Source organism: Balaenoptera physalus, assembly GCF_965194825.1.
Source record: "Balaenoptera physalus genome assembly, chromosome: 3".
NCBI classification, from domain to species: domain Eukaryota; kingdom Metazoa; phylum Chordata; class Mammalia; order Artiodactyla; family Balaenopteridae; genus Balaenoptera; species Balaenoptera physalus.
In genome coordinates, this window is record NC_138890.1 from 46,664,518 (window position 1) to 46,680,783 (window position 16,266).

The window sequence follows — 16,266 nt, forward strand, 5'->3', positions numbered from 1 at the left end:
TAGTTGTAGTTGATATTCTGACTTATCCTGGATATCCTTAAATGACTCAGCTCTCTGCACCTTTGAGAACTGCAAAATAAGTTAAATATTTTCAGCCCAAAGAGAATGTTTGCCTACTCCGTGTTTTGGCTGTTGTGTGCTTCACAGAATCCTCATCTCCAGAATTAAACTGCCTGAATCTCCCTTAAGTAAACCGAGGCAGAAATGCTTTTTAGGCTTCACCATGCCCTTTCCAACATCTTTTTGTTTTTGTTTTTTTTAGGGTTTTTTTTCCCCCTTCCAATGTTGATCATAGTAACATAGTCCTATTTCAGCCATTGGTTTAGTAATTCTTCTTTTAGCTTCTCCCTTGCACCATTTATTATAAGAGCCTGATAAACACAACTTTCCAGAGATTGCTGAGATTTGTGAAAACTGTTTGAAAGAACTACTTTTTGTATCTGGTTCTTTGTGAGAGAGTAACCTCTGCAGTTTATATAGGGTTATCCTATTCCATTTCACCTTTCTTTGACTGATGGAATGAGGGATACACCTGTTTGCATTGGACGGTAATTTGAGCATCCATCTTTCTTGTCTTGGTGTGTTTCTTATTCCAGATCAATAGAAATATTCAAGGTTCCTAACTTGAAACTGATCTGCACCATCCAGCAGCATCACAAGCTTGTGAATACTATTAGCTGGCATCATGAGTATGGCAGCCAGCCAGAGCTGAGCTATCTGATGGCCTCTGGGTCCAACAATGCAGTCATTTATGTGCACAACCTGCAGACCGTCATAGGTAACTTTGGTTTCTTTCCATATTGAGGGTGGTATATGTGTTCTGCTACTTCTTGTTCCAATTTCTGTGCCTTTTTTCCTTTCTTTTTGGTATTAAAGTAAATACTACTTTTCTTATTTTTCTGCTTTCAAAAGTAGTATTTAATATTTAGTATTCACCTTATTTAAAATACAACAAAAGTTTCAAACATGACAAAATTCCCTAATCCCATTCCTCAGTAAAAACCAGTGTTATTAGTTTGCTGCATGTTTTCTCCAGATTTTCTAAAGTATAGTTATTGCTATAGTTATTCCAGGCCAGGGGTAGGGATATGACTTTGCATCTTGTGTGAAACTGTCGCTCTCCAAAAGATTTTGCCAGTTTATATCCCCTTCCCTCAGTGTTTCCATGTGTGACTGCATCTAATTCTCAGTCCTGGGAGGTAGGTTTTGTTATCTTCATTTTCCTGATTAAACTGAGGCTCAGAGAGGTTAGCTCACTTCCATAAGTCCCACAGCTAGTATATGATAGAGCCTAGATTCAAACCCAGATTGTCTAATTGCAGAGTCTGCATGTGTTCTAGTAACTACTAGTCCCTGCCTGGCACGTTGATCTTTTTCATATTTTCATATGATGTATTCCTTAATGAATCTTAAACTTCTCTGAATTTCTTCAGCACCCAGAAGAACCATAAGTGGTCAGAGGCGCCTGTTCTTTTAATGTGAAGGAGATGGAATTACTTTTTTTTCTAATATGAAGAAATTATAATGTGACACTAATCTGTTTCCAAAGTGCTGGAGAGTATGTACTGTCAACCATAGTGAAAATTTCAAGCTGACATTTTAAATTTCTCTAGAACTAATTTCCAGTGATTTCCTGAGAATCTTTATTTGTAATAACAAAAAAATTTTTATTCTAGCAGTGACTCTCAAGTTAAAAGGAATATAGGAAAACTAATAAAGTGTACATAGATTTTTCTAATAATAAATAGTAGACAGTTTGTAACTAATAAGCATGATATGTTAGAAAGCTTATCCTAGTCCTCTGATTTCAAATTAAATATCTACTTTGGCAAAGAACATAAACTTAATTTTTTTAAACTGAAGTATAGTTGATTTACAATATCATATTAGTTTCAGGTAGACAATATAGCGATTCAGCATTTTTATAGATTATATCCATTTAAAGTTATTATAAAATAATGGCTATATTTCCCTGTGCTATACAATATATCCTTATTGCTTATTTATTTTATATACAAGTTTGTACCTCTTAATCCCACACTCCCATCTTGCCCCTCCCCTCTGCCCTCTCCCCACTGATAACCACTAGTTTGCTCTCTATATCTGTGAGTCTGTTTCTTTTTTGTTATATTCATTCATTTTATCTTTTAGATTCCACATATAAGTGAAAACATATAGTATTTGTCTTTCTCAGTCTGACTTATTTCACTTAGCATAATACCCTCTAGGTCTCTGTTGTTGCAAACAGCAGAACTTCCTTCTTTCTTATGACTAATATTCCATTGTACATATATACCACATCTTTATCCATTCATCTGTTGATGGACATTGAGGTTGCTTCCATATCTTGGCAGTTGTAAATAATGTTGCTATGAACATTGGAGTACATGTATCTTTTAGAATTAGTGTTTTCATTTTTTTTGGATATATGCCCAGGAGTGGAATTGCTGGGTCATATGGTACTTCTATTTTTAGTTTTTTGAGGCACCTCCATACTGTTTTCCATAGTGGCTGCACCAGTTACATTCCCGCCAATAATGTACTAGAGTTCTCTTTTCTCCACATTCTCACCAACATTTGTTATTTGTGTTTGTGTTTTGTTTTGTTTTGTTTTTTTGGCTGCGTTGGGTCTTCGATGCTGCACGCGGGCTTTCTCTAGTTGCAGCAAGCAGGGGCTACTCTTCGTTGCAGTGCATGGGCTTCTCATTGCAGTGGCTTCTCTGTTGCAGAGCACAGGCTCTAAGCGCGCGTGCTTCAGTAGTTGTGGCACACGGGCTCTAGAGCACAGGCTCAGTAGTTGTGGCACACAGGCTTAGTCACTCCGCGGCATGTGGGATCTTCCCGGACCAGGGCTCGAACCCATGTCCCCTGCATTGGCAGGCAGATTCTTAACCACTGTGCCACCAGGAAAGTCCCTATTTGTGTTCTTTTTGATGATAGCCATTCTGACAGGTGTGAGATGATATGACTGTGGTTTTGATTTGCATTTCTCGATGATTAGCGATGTTGAGCATCTTTTCTTATGCCTTTTGGCCATATCTTCTTTGGAAAAATGTCTATTCAGGTGTTCTGCCCATTTTTTAATTGGGTTGTTTGTTTTTTTGACACTGAGTTCTATGAGCTGTTTAGGTATTTTGGAAATAATCCCTTATCAGTCATTTGCAAATATTTTCTCCCATTCAGTAGGTTGTCTTTTCGTTTTGTCGATGGTTTCCTTTGCTGTGCAAAAGCTTTTAAGTTTAATTAGGTTCCATTTGTTTATTTTTGCTTTTGTTCCTTTTGCCTTAGGAGACGGATCCAAAAAAAAAAATACTGCTATGATTTATGTCGAAGAGTTCTCTTCTAGGAGTTCTCAGGTTTCAGGTCTTACATTTAGGTCTTTAATCCATTTTATTTTTGTATACGGTGTGAGAAAATGTTGTAATTTCATTCTTTTACAGGTAGCTGTCCAGTTTTCTCAGCATCGCTTATTGAAGAGCATTAACTTAATTCTTAAGAGCAGTGCAGATCTTTTTCTACTATAATACTGTCACCCTAGTTTGTTTTTTATTTCATATCTACTGAATAATAGAAAAAGGAAATAGATGGCCAGAATCCATTTCATTTTATTTTTACATTCTTATATTTAAATAATTGAGACTTAGAGGAAAGTTGCAAGAATAGTACAAAGGACTCCCATATACCCTTTCACAGATTCAACAACTTATATTTTGTCATATTTGCTTTGTTCTGTGTGTGTGTGTGTATGTATGTATTTTTCCAAACTGTTTGTGTTGCATGTGTCATGCCCCATATCCCTTAATATTTGTGTATTTTGTAAGAATAAGGCTATTCCCTTACATAACCATAATTCCATTATAAACTTCAGTTAATTTAATACAATAGTTTGATCTGCCATGCTTATTCTAGTGTTGTCAATTGATCCAATATTGTCCTTTATATCTAGAACAGTCTCTCAGCCTTTTTTTTTTTTTTTTTTTTGCCACACCACGCGGCCTGTGGGATCCTTGTTCCCCAACCAGGGATCGAACCCGTGCCCCCTGCATTGGAAGTGTGGAGTCTTAACCACGGGACCACCAGGGAAGTCCCTCATCTTGATTTTTTTGAAGAATACCAGCCCGTTATTTTGTAGATGTCCCCTCAATTTGGTTTGGTCTCTTATTTTCTCATGACTAGATTCAGGTCACACATTTTTAGCTAGAGTGCCATATATGTGATATGTTCTTGGTATCACATCCAAAATGTATTACTTTCATTTTGATGGCTTTTAGAAAGAAAGAATGATAGCTAACACTTCTTGCAGTAAGCCCATGTGCCAAGCACTGTGGATATGCCTACACACTTAACTACTAAACAACATTGCCCACATAGAAACAATATTGAAAATCACACAGAAAGCACGTGGCAAAATCTTGACTCTTGCCATGTCAATACTCTCCTTTATGTCTTTCTGTTGTTGTTGCTGGTAGAAATGACATCATCCCCTTGTCTTACAGAGAGCAATCCTGAATCTCCAGTGACCATTACAGAGCCCTACCGGACCCTCTCAGGGCACACAGCCAAGATTACCAGTCTGGCATGGAGCCCACATCATGACGGAAGGCTGATATCTGCTTCCTATGATGGTACAGCTCAGGTACTAGTGCATCCTTGATTCAGTGGGTTCTTCACTATGTACTCTAACTTAAACTCTTCCCTCTTTTCCCCCAGTTTTGTACAGACTCCTTCCCTCACCATTATCTTCTATAGAAAGGGATTTTTCTGAGCTCTAGAGGGCATTTTAGTTTATTAAACATATCTGGGCCCTTGGCAAGCTAAGTTTGGGGTGTTTTTTACTTAGATGAAAGGGGAAATATTAATAGGAACTAGCTAAATTCTGATGTTTTTAAAGATTTCATTCTGACCTACTGTCAGTTTAATGGACTAAAGTTGATGTGAAAAGTACTCCTCCCATTCTGTTCTATCACAGAATGGTGACTATAAATAATGAAAAAATATTTCTAATAATAAATTGGTAACTCAATTTACCTCAATTTACCAATTTTGAGACCTCCAAGTTCTCAAAAATAAAGATGAGATGCCAAACCAGAGGTATTGGGTGAGTTTTGGATATCAGAACCAGAAGAGACCTTAGGAACTGGGGATCTATCATCTGTGATGGATGTCTGTCTCAGTAGTGAGTGGTACATGAGCTATCTGCACAGAGCTGAGAGCCGTGACGGGCTACCCTTTGTGCAGTGCAGACTGGAGTAATTCAAGAAACAGCAAGGAAACTGATCATTTGCCCACAGACAGAAGAATCACCTGTGAGAAGTTAGAACCCTAAGCATCCGTCACATGTGCAGGTGTGGGCTCTGAATTAGAATTCTCTTCATGGTATCTGAATCCCCAGCCCAAAAATAACATATGATACTGGTTCAGGACAGTGAAATCCATAGGGCACCGTTAAAGCTTGCTGAAAATCATCCACATGGGAATGCCTCTATATCCCAGAATACATAAACCTCCCACAGGAAATAGCACTTTCTGAAACTGAACTCCTAAAAGTACAAATCACAAGAGGAAATAAGGGTACACAGATTTTTAAGATTTTTTCAAAAATGTATACCCCCAAAAAAACAATAGAATAACCAGAAATTATTCTCTTGTGTGACTTTTGGTTTTAGGTGTGGGATACTCTCCAGGAAGAGCCTCTATGCAATTTCCGAGGACATCGAGGTCGACTGCTTTGCATTGCATGGTCCCCGTTGGATCCAGACTGCATCTACTCAGGGGCAGATGACTTCTGTGTGTACAAATGGCTCACTTCCATGCAAGAACATTCCCGACCTCCTCAAGGTCAGTCAAAACCTGGAGCCCATAAAGGCTTGCCTAATTTCCTTTCTCCTTTCCTCAGTAAATGAGTTGACTGGAGTCAAGCAAAGAAGACATTCGTGTAGGGCGGCAGCAACAGGATGGTAGGGTTGGAAGCCCAAGCAAGGATAGCAGCCATGAGGGGCCTGAGGACAACACCCAAATAGTAACAAGTATACCTAGCACCCAGAGCTTGTTTTCTAAATATCATTCTCCATTAAAAGGGACCGACCAGGGCTTCTGGAGAAATGGCTAATTCCAGGTTAGGACAGGAAAAATACAAGATGAGCCTGCAACATCATATGCCACAAAGGAAGGAAGTGCTCAAAGAATAGAGATCATCAAAAGGACAAAGAAGCCAGCTTGAAGGGGCTGGCTACCCAAATCTGGGACAATCTGTACTTGAAATAATTAACAGAATTCCATTTCTGGCTATAAAAGAATAACTGGTACCAGATTTGCCCACTCACCAGAAATAGCTAGAAAACTAGACAGAGTATATAAACAGCTAGAAATATACCCGAAGAAATGAAATGATACATCCATATATAAGACTTATAAAAGAATGCTCATAGCTTTATCTATAATTGCCACAAACCGGAAACAACAACCCAAATGTACATCAGCTGGGGCTTCCCTGGTGGCGCAGTGGTTGAGAATCTGCCTGCCAATGCAGAGGACACGGGTTCGAGCCCTGGTCTGGGAAGATCCCACATGCCGCGGAGTGACTAGGCCCGTGAGCCACAATTGCTGAGCCTGCGCGTCTGGAGCCTGTGCTCCGCAACAGGAGAGCCCGCAATAGTGAGAGGCCCGCGCACCGCAATGAAGAGTGGCCCCCACTTGCCACAACTAAGGAAAGCCCTCGCACAGAAACGGAGACCCAACACAGCCATAAATAGATAAATAAATAAATAAATATTTTTTTTAAAAAAAAAGCCCTTGACCCTGCCTCTTCTCCATCAAATCTAAAAAAAAAAAAAAATGTACATCAGCTGGTAAATAAACTGTAGTATATACTGTAGTGGAATTCTACTCAGCAATAAAAAGCAAGTAACTACTTTTAAACACAACAAAATGGATGAATCTCAAAAAGGATTATGCCTAGCAAAAGAAGCTGGGCACAAAGACTAAATGCTGTATAGCTAATACAGAGTATGAAATGTAGTTATAGGGCTTCCCTGGCGGTGCAGTGGTTAAGAATCCGCCTGCCAATGCAGGGGACACAGGTTTGATCCCTGGTCTGGGAAGATCCCACATGCCGCGGAGCAACTAAGCCCATATGCCACAACTACTGAGCCTGTGCTCTAGAGCCTGCGAGCCACAACTTCTGAGCCCACATGCCACAACTACTGAACCCTGCGCACCTAGAGCCCGTGCTCCCCAACAAGAGAAGCCACTGCAATGAAGAGCCCATGCACTGCAACAAAGAGTAGCCCCTGCTCACCGCAACTAGAGAAAGCCCGTGCACAGCAACAAAGACCCAATGCAGCCAAAAATAAATAAATAAAATAAATTAAAAAAAAAAAAAAGAAATGTAGTTATAAATCATATGAATTTCTAAAACAGACAAAACTAAACTACAGTGACAGCAAATCAGTGATTGCCTACGGCAATGAAATGCATAACCTAAATCTAATCATGAAAAACATAAGGCAGACCCAATTTGAAGGAAATTTGACAAAATAACTGTCCTGTAATCTTCATGAGTTTCCAGTCATAAAAGTCAAAATAAAATCTGAGCCTGTTCAGGCTGAAAGAAAGTAGAGACATAACAAGCCAGTGCAACATGTAGTCCTGGATTGACTCCTTTTGCTATAAAGGACATTCTTGGTACAACTGGCAGAACTTAAGTGAGGTGGGAGTAGGCAGGAGTAATGTATCATCGTTAATTTCCTGATTTTAATGGTTGTGCTCTGATGATGTAGAATATCCTTGTTTGTAGGATACACACTCAAGTATTCTGGGGTAAATGGGCATTGTGTTTATGATTTAATGAAATCCCAAAAGAGTTTGGTTTGGTTAACATTTTGATAATATAACTAAGAATTCATTGGGAAGGAATGGAAAGGGTAAGAATGTTATCAAAAAGAAGAGAAATAAGGTTTTGGAGATTATCTCCTAGAGTGCTTTTAACCAAGAATATATACTTTAATCTGTCCTTTTCTGAATTGTGATTTCTATAGGCAAGAAAAGTATTGAATTAGAGAAAAAAAGGCTCTCCCAACCTAAGCCAAAGCCCAAAAAGAAGAAAAAGCCCATCTTGAGAGTGCCTGTAAAGCAGGAATTGTGTAACGGGAATGAAGAAGAGAGCGTAAAGGAGAGCTCGGGCCCTGTTGAGAACGGAGTGTCAGACCAGGAGACTGAGGAGGAAGCCCGGGAGCCAGAGCTACCCTGTGGTGTCACCTCGGCAGGTATGTGGCCAAATCCTGTGTTTCGCTAACTCTCTAGGACTTAGTAGTCATGACCAGGAAACTAAGCCAGGTCTACCTTTGAAGTGTTAAGGGGATCTAATGGATGATTGGGATGGAAATAGTGAAGTTCTATAGAGAAAACTTGTTATCAACTTGAGCAGGGTAAGACTGTGGGACAAAGTGAAACTAGGGCAATGTATACATAGAAACTTACATGGGGAAAGTTTTAACAAGATGATGTCATCAGCCATGTTTACTGAAAGAAACCATTGTCCCTTACAAATATCTGACCTAGAAACTATCGCCACTCTGGGAACTTGCAGGCAAACAATATAAATAGGACTGACTCGTTTAATTCTACAGCAGAATATTTTGATGTGACAGAATTTAAAATGGCCAAAATATATGGTACAGAGTTCTCCCTGACCCTCTCCATCCCAAGGGATGGCCACTGGGACCCACAGTTTGGGTAAATAAAGATCTAAAAAGTTTAATGGATTTATTTTTTAGATTCATCAGAATACTTCTTTATCATAAAATGTTCTTTTACCCCTGTAGATCAACAACTTAGTTTGGGTTTTTTGTTTTTTGTGTTTTTTTTTAGTTCATGGTGTGTACACTCAGGATTGTGACTCTGTATCCCATACACTTTAAATTTCTATTGGTAAAGTTGTTCCTTGTTTGTGTAATTAAATATGCAATTAGTACTTTGTCACCCAAGCCAAGTTTGGGAACTCCTAGACCTATGGTATAAAGCTGTGGAGGCTAGAACCTTTATAACTTTTCCTTAGATCAATTAGTCAAGAGTTCTAAGTAATAAACCTACAGATTCCTGGAAGGCAGTTTGTGAGATGGGGAAAGGGAGACTACCCATGCTTCCTATCTGAAATATTTCATCTTATATTTGGGGTAATAGATAAAATCACACCATTAAGACTGGTATGCTCTTAATTTTTAAAAAGAACTAGATTCTACATTGTTCTTATCCAAATTTTTTTCTTTTTCCCCATGATGTAGTTTCTAAAGAACCAGTTATCTGCACTCCAGCATCCTTAGGTTTTGAAAAGTCAAAAGTCACCATTAATAACAAAGTCACTTTACTGAAAAAGGAGGCACCTAAAGAAAAGCCAGGTTGGTATTTAATAATTAAAATATTTGGGGGACTTCCCTAGTGGTGCAGTGGTGAAGAATCCGCCTGCCAATGCAGGGGACACGGGTTCAATCCCTGGTCCAGGAAGATCCCATATGCTGCGGAGCAACTAAGTTCGTGCACCGCAACTACTGAGCCTGCGCTCTAGAGCCCACGAGCCACAACTACTGAGCCCACGTGCTGTAACTACTGAAGCCTGCGCTCCTAGAGCCCGTGCTCTGCAACAAGAGAAGCTGCCGCAATGAAAAGCCCGTGCACCGCAACAAAGAGTAGCCCCCTCTCACCACAACTAGAGAAAGCCTGTGTGCAGCAATGAAGACCCAACACAGCCAAAAAATTTTTAACAAAAGAATAAAAAACAAATTTATTTGGCTATTACAAATAAATAAATAAAATATTTTGTTAAAGTATCCTTAAATATTACATGCAACTGAAAACTCAAAAGTTTTCAGTTTTTCCTTTTGTTTTAGATTTTAAATATTTGTAAGTGTTTTGATTGGTTCAATTTGGGGTCATTTTTTTAGTACTTGAGGAACCGTCATTTTGCAGTTGTTGATGTTGCTTCACAAGTGTTCACAGGGACACGTTTGTGTGTGTTGTGAACACTGCCCCCAGCTAATTTAATTTGAAAGCTTCCTTATAAGAGTGGGAACTTTCTCTGCCCAGCAGTATCCCTCCAGTAGGTTACACACACAATGGGCATGCATTCAGTTTTGTGTTTTTGATCAACTCTTCTTCAGACAGTCTGTACTTTTATTACATTTCAGAAGCCTTAATCAAGAAGCGAAAAGCTCGTTCCATGCTTCCACTGAGTACAAGTCTGGACCACAGATCCAAAGAGGAGCTTCATCAGGACTGTTTGGTATTAGCCACTGCAAAACACTCCAGAGGTACAGAAATACACTTCCTTGGCCCATCCATAGTCTTCTGGGAACTGACACATAAGAAGTGCTTGTTTATATGTTACATGAATGAGCCAACAAATGTCCAAAGTTGTTGTGTTTCTGCATCATCCCTCCCCCACACCCCGCTGCCAGGTTCTGTCCGCGCTCTGACCGCTGTCAGCACTCTGCAGTGCCTTGGAGGCATAATGCTCTGCTTTTCTATTATAAATCAAGTTGTTGCCAGCCATATGGGTGCTGGAATTGGTATGATGGCTTCAATATCTCAGCGTGAATCAATTCCATCAACTGTTTTTCCCCAGTAAACAGCATGTACATGTAGAAAAGAAAATCATCTGCTAATTGGAAATAACCCTTAATACGGCAGTTCCTTTAAAAATTTTTGATGGAAGTTTTTGTTTATAGAACGTTTTTTGGTTTCAGTTTTTCAAAGCCCTCACCTAATGTGTGTTATTTTGACATTTGAGCAACTTTTTTTTTAATTTTGAATTTTATGTGTTGAAAAGGGATGCACATGACAAAATGAAATTCAAACAGTATAAAACCTGAGCCTAACAAACCTGACAAACAAACCTAACAAACCTAATGAAGTATTTTCATATTTTGCTATCTTTGTAACCAGCAGGGGTCTCTGTTAGGGTAAACAAGGGCACAGGTCTCTTTTTCTCAGCATCTGAAATGGGTGTTACATACATTCGGAAGTAACTGGACAGAAAACAGTAACCTATTAAGTGACTTCATCTGAATTTTTGTCTTTTTGAATTAGCAGAGCCAAAGGAGGATGTGTCTGCTGATCTTGAGCAAAGGTTTCACCTGGGGCTTTTCACAGACAGGGCTACCCTGTACAGAATGATTGAGGTTGAAGGTGAGACTAGTCCAATCAACACAATCCTGTCCATCTTTATGCTTCCCTAACGCTTTATACATACCTCTTATACGGCTGCCATCCTGTGGTATGGTAATGGTTAGTTTTACATGTCAGCTAACTAGGTTTTGAGTTCCCCTATTTGCATGCTCACAAACACCCCTCACTCGCATCTGTCACAGGACCCTAAACATACGGTGTCCATTCTGAGTGTCTGAGTGCAAGTGAAAGTGGGTGGACAAGTGACTGAGTGGGCTTCAGGCCCCATTATGAACACTCTGGGAAGTGACTTACCCATGAGCCAGTGACTACATATTCTAGGAATTTATTCCTTTCGTTCATCCTGCCTTTCTTTTTCTAGAAGACAGTGCAGACAGATGTTTCTGAAACATCTTCCAAATATTTCTCCTCCAAACAGGAAAAGGTCACTTGGAAAACGGCCACCCCGAATTATTTCACCAGCTCATGCTTTGGAAAGGAGATCTAAAAGGTGTTCTGCAGACTGCAGCAGAAAGAGGGGAGCTGACAGACAATCTTGTGGCTATGGCACCAGTCGGTATGTTCTTTTCAACAAAAACCCTAGCATCTCTAGGATACATCCACTAAAGATAGACATTGTCTTGAAGGACAATTTGGCCATGTCTAATAATTAAATTTAAAATCCACATCCCTTTGACCCAGCAGTTCTAACTGTAGGAATTTAACTGCACCTACACATGCAAAATGGCAGATACATATGGACTGGGATTGCAGTGGTATTTGTAATAGCAAAAGGTCGCAAGAACCTCTATGTCCATCAGTGTAAGACTGGTTAAATCTTGTATGTCTATACAGTAGAAACTCCTATAGATACCCAAAAAATGAGGCAGCTCTGTACATTCTGATACAGAACGGAGCTCCAAAATTTAGTAAGTGAAAAGAATCAAGGTATAGATGCACAACAGAATATTTAATACTGTCATTGATACTTATACATGTGTGGTTATATATTCATAGATTATTGCCAAAGGTTTCAAAAGAAACTAATAATAACGGTTGTCTCCAGGGAAAGGAGTTTGGACAAGTTTGGGTAGTAGGGTGCCAGGATAACAAGGAAATTTTTTATGCCATGCCTCATTTTTTAGCTTTTTATTGAAGTATGCCAGAGAGAGAGAGATGGAAGTACACAGGTCATGAGTGTACTTGAATTTCACTAACTGAATACACCCTTGTAACTAGCACCCATATCAAGAAACATAACATTACCAGTACCCTAGAAGCTTCTCTCATGCTCCCTTTCAGTCAGTCTACATGCACCCCAACAAGGGTGAGCACTGTCTGACTTCCATACTCATGTACATTTGAATTTTGTACTATTTTTTATGTATTACATAATCAGAGAAACAATTTACATTTCAAAATGTAGGGATGGGGAGAGGTAGATGAAACAAATGGTCAGATGAAACAACAACTGAATTACTATCTAAATGTTCTGCTTAATGCAGTGACTAACAACAAGCATTTTCAACCCAAATGTACATGCTTTTTTCCCTTAAATCTGCTGTGTTTTTTTTTGTTTGTTTGTTTGTTTTAAGCCGGTTACCATGTGTGGGTATGGGCCGTGGAAGCTTTTGCCAAACAGCTGTGTTTTCAGGACCAGTATGTCAAGGCTGCCTCTCACCTACTTTCTATCCACAAAGTGTATGACGCTGTGGAGCTGCTCAAGTCAAACCACTTCTACAGGTCTGTATGACCCAGCAGGTGAACCAGCAGCTGGATGTAATGTGAAATCAATCTACATAACAGTTCTGTTTCATGATAACCACCATAAAAAATTTACTGTAATTAAACATCTCAAATGCACACAAATGTATGTTCACTAGCTTAAACATCAGTGCACCCACCACCTATACTTAACAAATGTTAACTTTCAGCAATATTTGCTACTGATATTTTTTTTTAATTTCTTTACTGTTAAAGTAATACAAACAAAGAAAAGAGCATGATACAAATGAACAGCTTAATGAATTACTAAGAGAGGAACTTTTTTAAGCCTCACCTGTGAAGTGAGAAGTATAACATTCCAGACTTAGTTGAATTGCCTTTCCCCAATTCTGTCCTCATCCCTTCTCTAGCAGTAACCACTCTTCTGAGACTGGTGTGAATCCTTTCTGTTCAAGTTATTATTCTTCCACTACAGTACATATTTAAGTACAGAAAACAAAAGCAACAAAATATTTCTTGTAGACAGCATACAGTTGGGTCTTGTTTTTTATCCAGTCTGATAGTCTCTGCCTTTTAATTGGAGTGTTTTAATGTAAATATTAGTGCAACTGATTTAAATCTACCATCTTGCTATTTCATTTCTTCTTTTCCTGCTTTCTTTCAGATTAGTTAAATATTTTTTTATCTCCAGTACTGGCATGTCAGCTATATTTATTTTTTTTAATGGTTACTTTAGGGTTTATGATGAGCATTTTTAACTTATCAGTTTACCTTCAGATAATACTGTACCACTTCTTGCATACATCATACTTCTTTCTTTCTTCCTGTCTCTTCCACTATTGCTGTCATATATTTCACATACTATATACATGTTATAACCCCACATTACAGTATTAGAATTCTTGCTTTAAACAATTACCTTTAAGTTTTTAAACATTTTCTTATATTTGCCCATATATTTATTTACAGCACTTTCCATTCTCTTACGTAGATCCAAGTTTCCAATTGCTGTTAATTCCTTCTTTCCCGTGCAGAACTTCAACATTTTTTTTGTAGTGTGGTCCCGCTGGTGACATATTCCATCAACTTTTGTTTGTCTATAAAAGTCTTTAATTTTGCCTCTATTTTAAAGGATCTTTCAGTGGGTGTAGACTTCTAGATTGGAAGGTTCTGTCATTCTGTGCTTCATAGATATCATTCCATTTTTTCTTGGCTTGCATTGTTGACTTGACTACTGCATTTATTCTTATCTTTGTTATACAGGAACTATGTCTTTTTTCTCTGACTGTTTTTAGGACTTTCTCCACCACTGATTTTCAGCCATTTCATATGATGGCTTTGGTGAGACTTTCTTTTTATCCTATTTTGGTGTGTTGTCTTCCTTTAGAGAATGCCGGACTCTGTTTTGGCAAGCCGTAAAGTTACCTGCAGATCAACTTGATCTTTTCCTGGCTGTTTTAAGCTTTCTTAGGGCAAGTTCAGAGAAATCCATACTCTAGAATTAGTCTGCCCTCCTGCCTTCTGGTGTCTTTACCGAATGCCTTGTGTAAGTCAACAAATCAGAACTCAAATGTCTGGGTGGTCAAAACTCGTAGGTCTCCACACCCTGAGTGAGCCCTGGGAATTATTCAGCTTATCGTTCCCTGATTATTCTTTGTACAGCCTTAAGGACTTTCCTACATATGCACAGCTTTGTGTTCAAACCAGAGACTCAACAGGATCCCTAAGCACCGTTGTGGAGCTCTTTCTCTGGACAGCTTCTTCCTTCCTACTCTCCTGCCCCACAAATTCCAATCGCTTCGTCTCCCCTCAGCCCTGACTGCTGAAGCTCTGCTGGGATTCCTTCTGGGAAAATGGTTTTAGGCAGAAAGCCAGGGCCATGATTGGGCTCACAACATTTGTTTCCTTCTCCCCGGGATGACAGTCCTGTGCTGCCTGGTGTCCAATGGCTGAAAACAGTTGCTTCATACCTATTTTCCCCAATGTTTTAATTTTGCAACAGGAGGATACGTCTGGTCCTATTTGTCACTCCATCGTGGCTGGAAGTAGAGGTCTCAAATTATGTACTTCTTAAATATTGCTGTGTCTAAATCACCTTAGTCTAAAACACTTTTATTCCAGCTACGACTTTATGTTGGCTGCAACTCAGAAGTTGTATGTCATTTGGAAAATAGTAGTTCAGTCAGTTAACACAGATCCTCCAAATGTTAACACATCTCACTATAAAATATCAAAAAAAAATCACATTCCTTACTTCATCAGAAAAGTCTTTAACTTTGGGGAAGCCGTCAAGCTCACAGTGGCAGGCACAAGTTTCCTAAAACTCTGATTTTCACCTGAAAGCTCAAATTTTATCATTGGCAACAGTACTGTTGGTTGTTTTCCGTGAAATGACAGGCTTACTTTGTTCATTTTTGAGAAAACATCTGCCAAATACTCAACACTAAATAACTATAGTTTGTTAGTCATTCTTTCAAGAAGTAATGAGATTCCTTCAAAATAAAAGCAACTAGTTCAGCTTGCAATTCGTTCATATAAGTTTTTCATAGAACCATTGTACTTTGGAATTCAGCAAAGAACACAAAATGTTCTTCCCATTTTGTCACACAGAATATTAACAGGATGTGCAGGATTTTGTGAAATTCATCATTTTTCCTTTTCAAGGAAATTTACCTTTTTTTTTTTTAACGACAAGGGCCACTAACTGGATTCTTGCTCCAGATGCCAGCAGTTTACCCACCATTGCTTTCGCATAATCAGTACAAATGTCAACACACTGAGAAAAGGCAAATAACCTCTTGGCATTATTGTGAAAATAGTCTTGACCTCATGAACCCCCGAAAGAGCCTTTGGAACTCCGGGAATCCACAAACCACACTTTAAGAACTGCTGACATAGGTGAAGAATTGAGCACAGCACGCAGTTCTAACTTGCCCTGTAATGCAGGAATACAGTTTTTTTATGGGAAGTTGGAATAAGACACACAACACAAAGGGAATGGCTTATCCTACCTTGCAGCCCCTCCTAGGGCCTCTTTCAGATTGGCTAATTACCTATTCTTGCCTCTAGGGAGGCTATTGCAATTGCCAAGGCCCGGCTGCGCCCAGAGGACCCGATCCTGAAAGACCTGTACCTCAGCTGGGGAGCCATCCTAGAAAAAGACGGCCATTATGCCTTAGCAGCCAAATGGTAAGTCTGAGGGAAACAGGAGTGCACCCAAAGAAGAGCTTCTGAAAGAGCTGGACAAGGATGGAAGAAAGAAGTTTAGAGGTGGGGGTGAAGTAACTAGCAAATTAAAAAGCGTATACGTATTAAAGCCAGCTTCATAAGATTCATCAGGATCTACCTACTTGGTATTTATGTAAGTCACCATAACTTCAA

General features: G+C 39.1%; 2 protein-coding genes across 6 annotated transcripts in view; one reads left to right on the forward strand and one right to left on the reverse strand.

Moving 5' to 3' along the window:
• Positions 1-16,266, forward strand: part of GEMIN5 (gem nuclear organelle associated protein 5) — a 41,671-nt gene that overhangs the window by 17,222 nt on the left and 8,183 nt on the right. For 2 of the 3 annotated variants that reach the window (XM_082453899.1, XM_082453901.1), the window contains exons 13-22: positions 597-778; positions 4,497-4,636; positions 5,667-5,838; positions 8,037-8,264; positions 9,282-9,395; positions 10,182-10,304; positions 11,083-11,181; positions 11,600-11,737; positions 12,756-12,903; positions 15,955-16,074. In XM_082453899.1, coding sequence (XP_082310025.1) covers positions 597-778; positions 4,497-4,636; positions 5,667-5,838; positions 8,037-8,264; positions 9,282-9,395; positions 10,182-10,304; positions 11,083-11,181; positions 11,600-11,737; positions 12,756-12,903; positions 15,955-16,074 — 1,464 coding nt within the window. The remainder of the gene's footprint in view (positions 1-596; positions 779-4,496; positions 4,637-5,666; positions 5,839-8,036; positions 8,265-9,281; positions 9,396-10,181; positions 10,305-11,082; positions 11,182-11,599; positions 11,738-12,755; positions 12,904-15,954; positions 16,075-16,266) is intronic. The other variant, XM_082453900.1, reaches the window with a different exon arrangement.
• Positions 1-16,266, reverse strand: part of CNOT8 (CCR4-NOT transcription complex subunit 8) — a 54,349-nt gene that overhangs the window by 14,928 nt on the left and 23,155 nt on the right. The window lies entirely within an intron of this gene.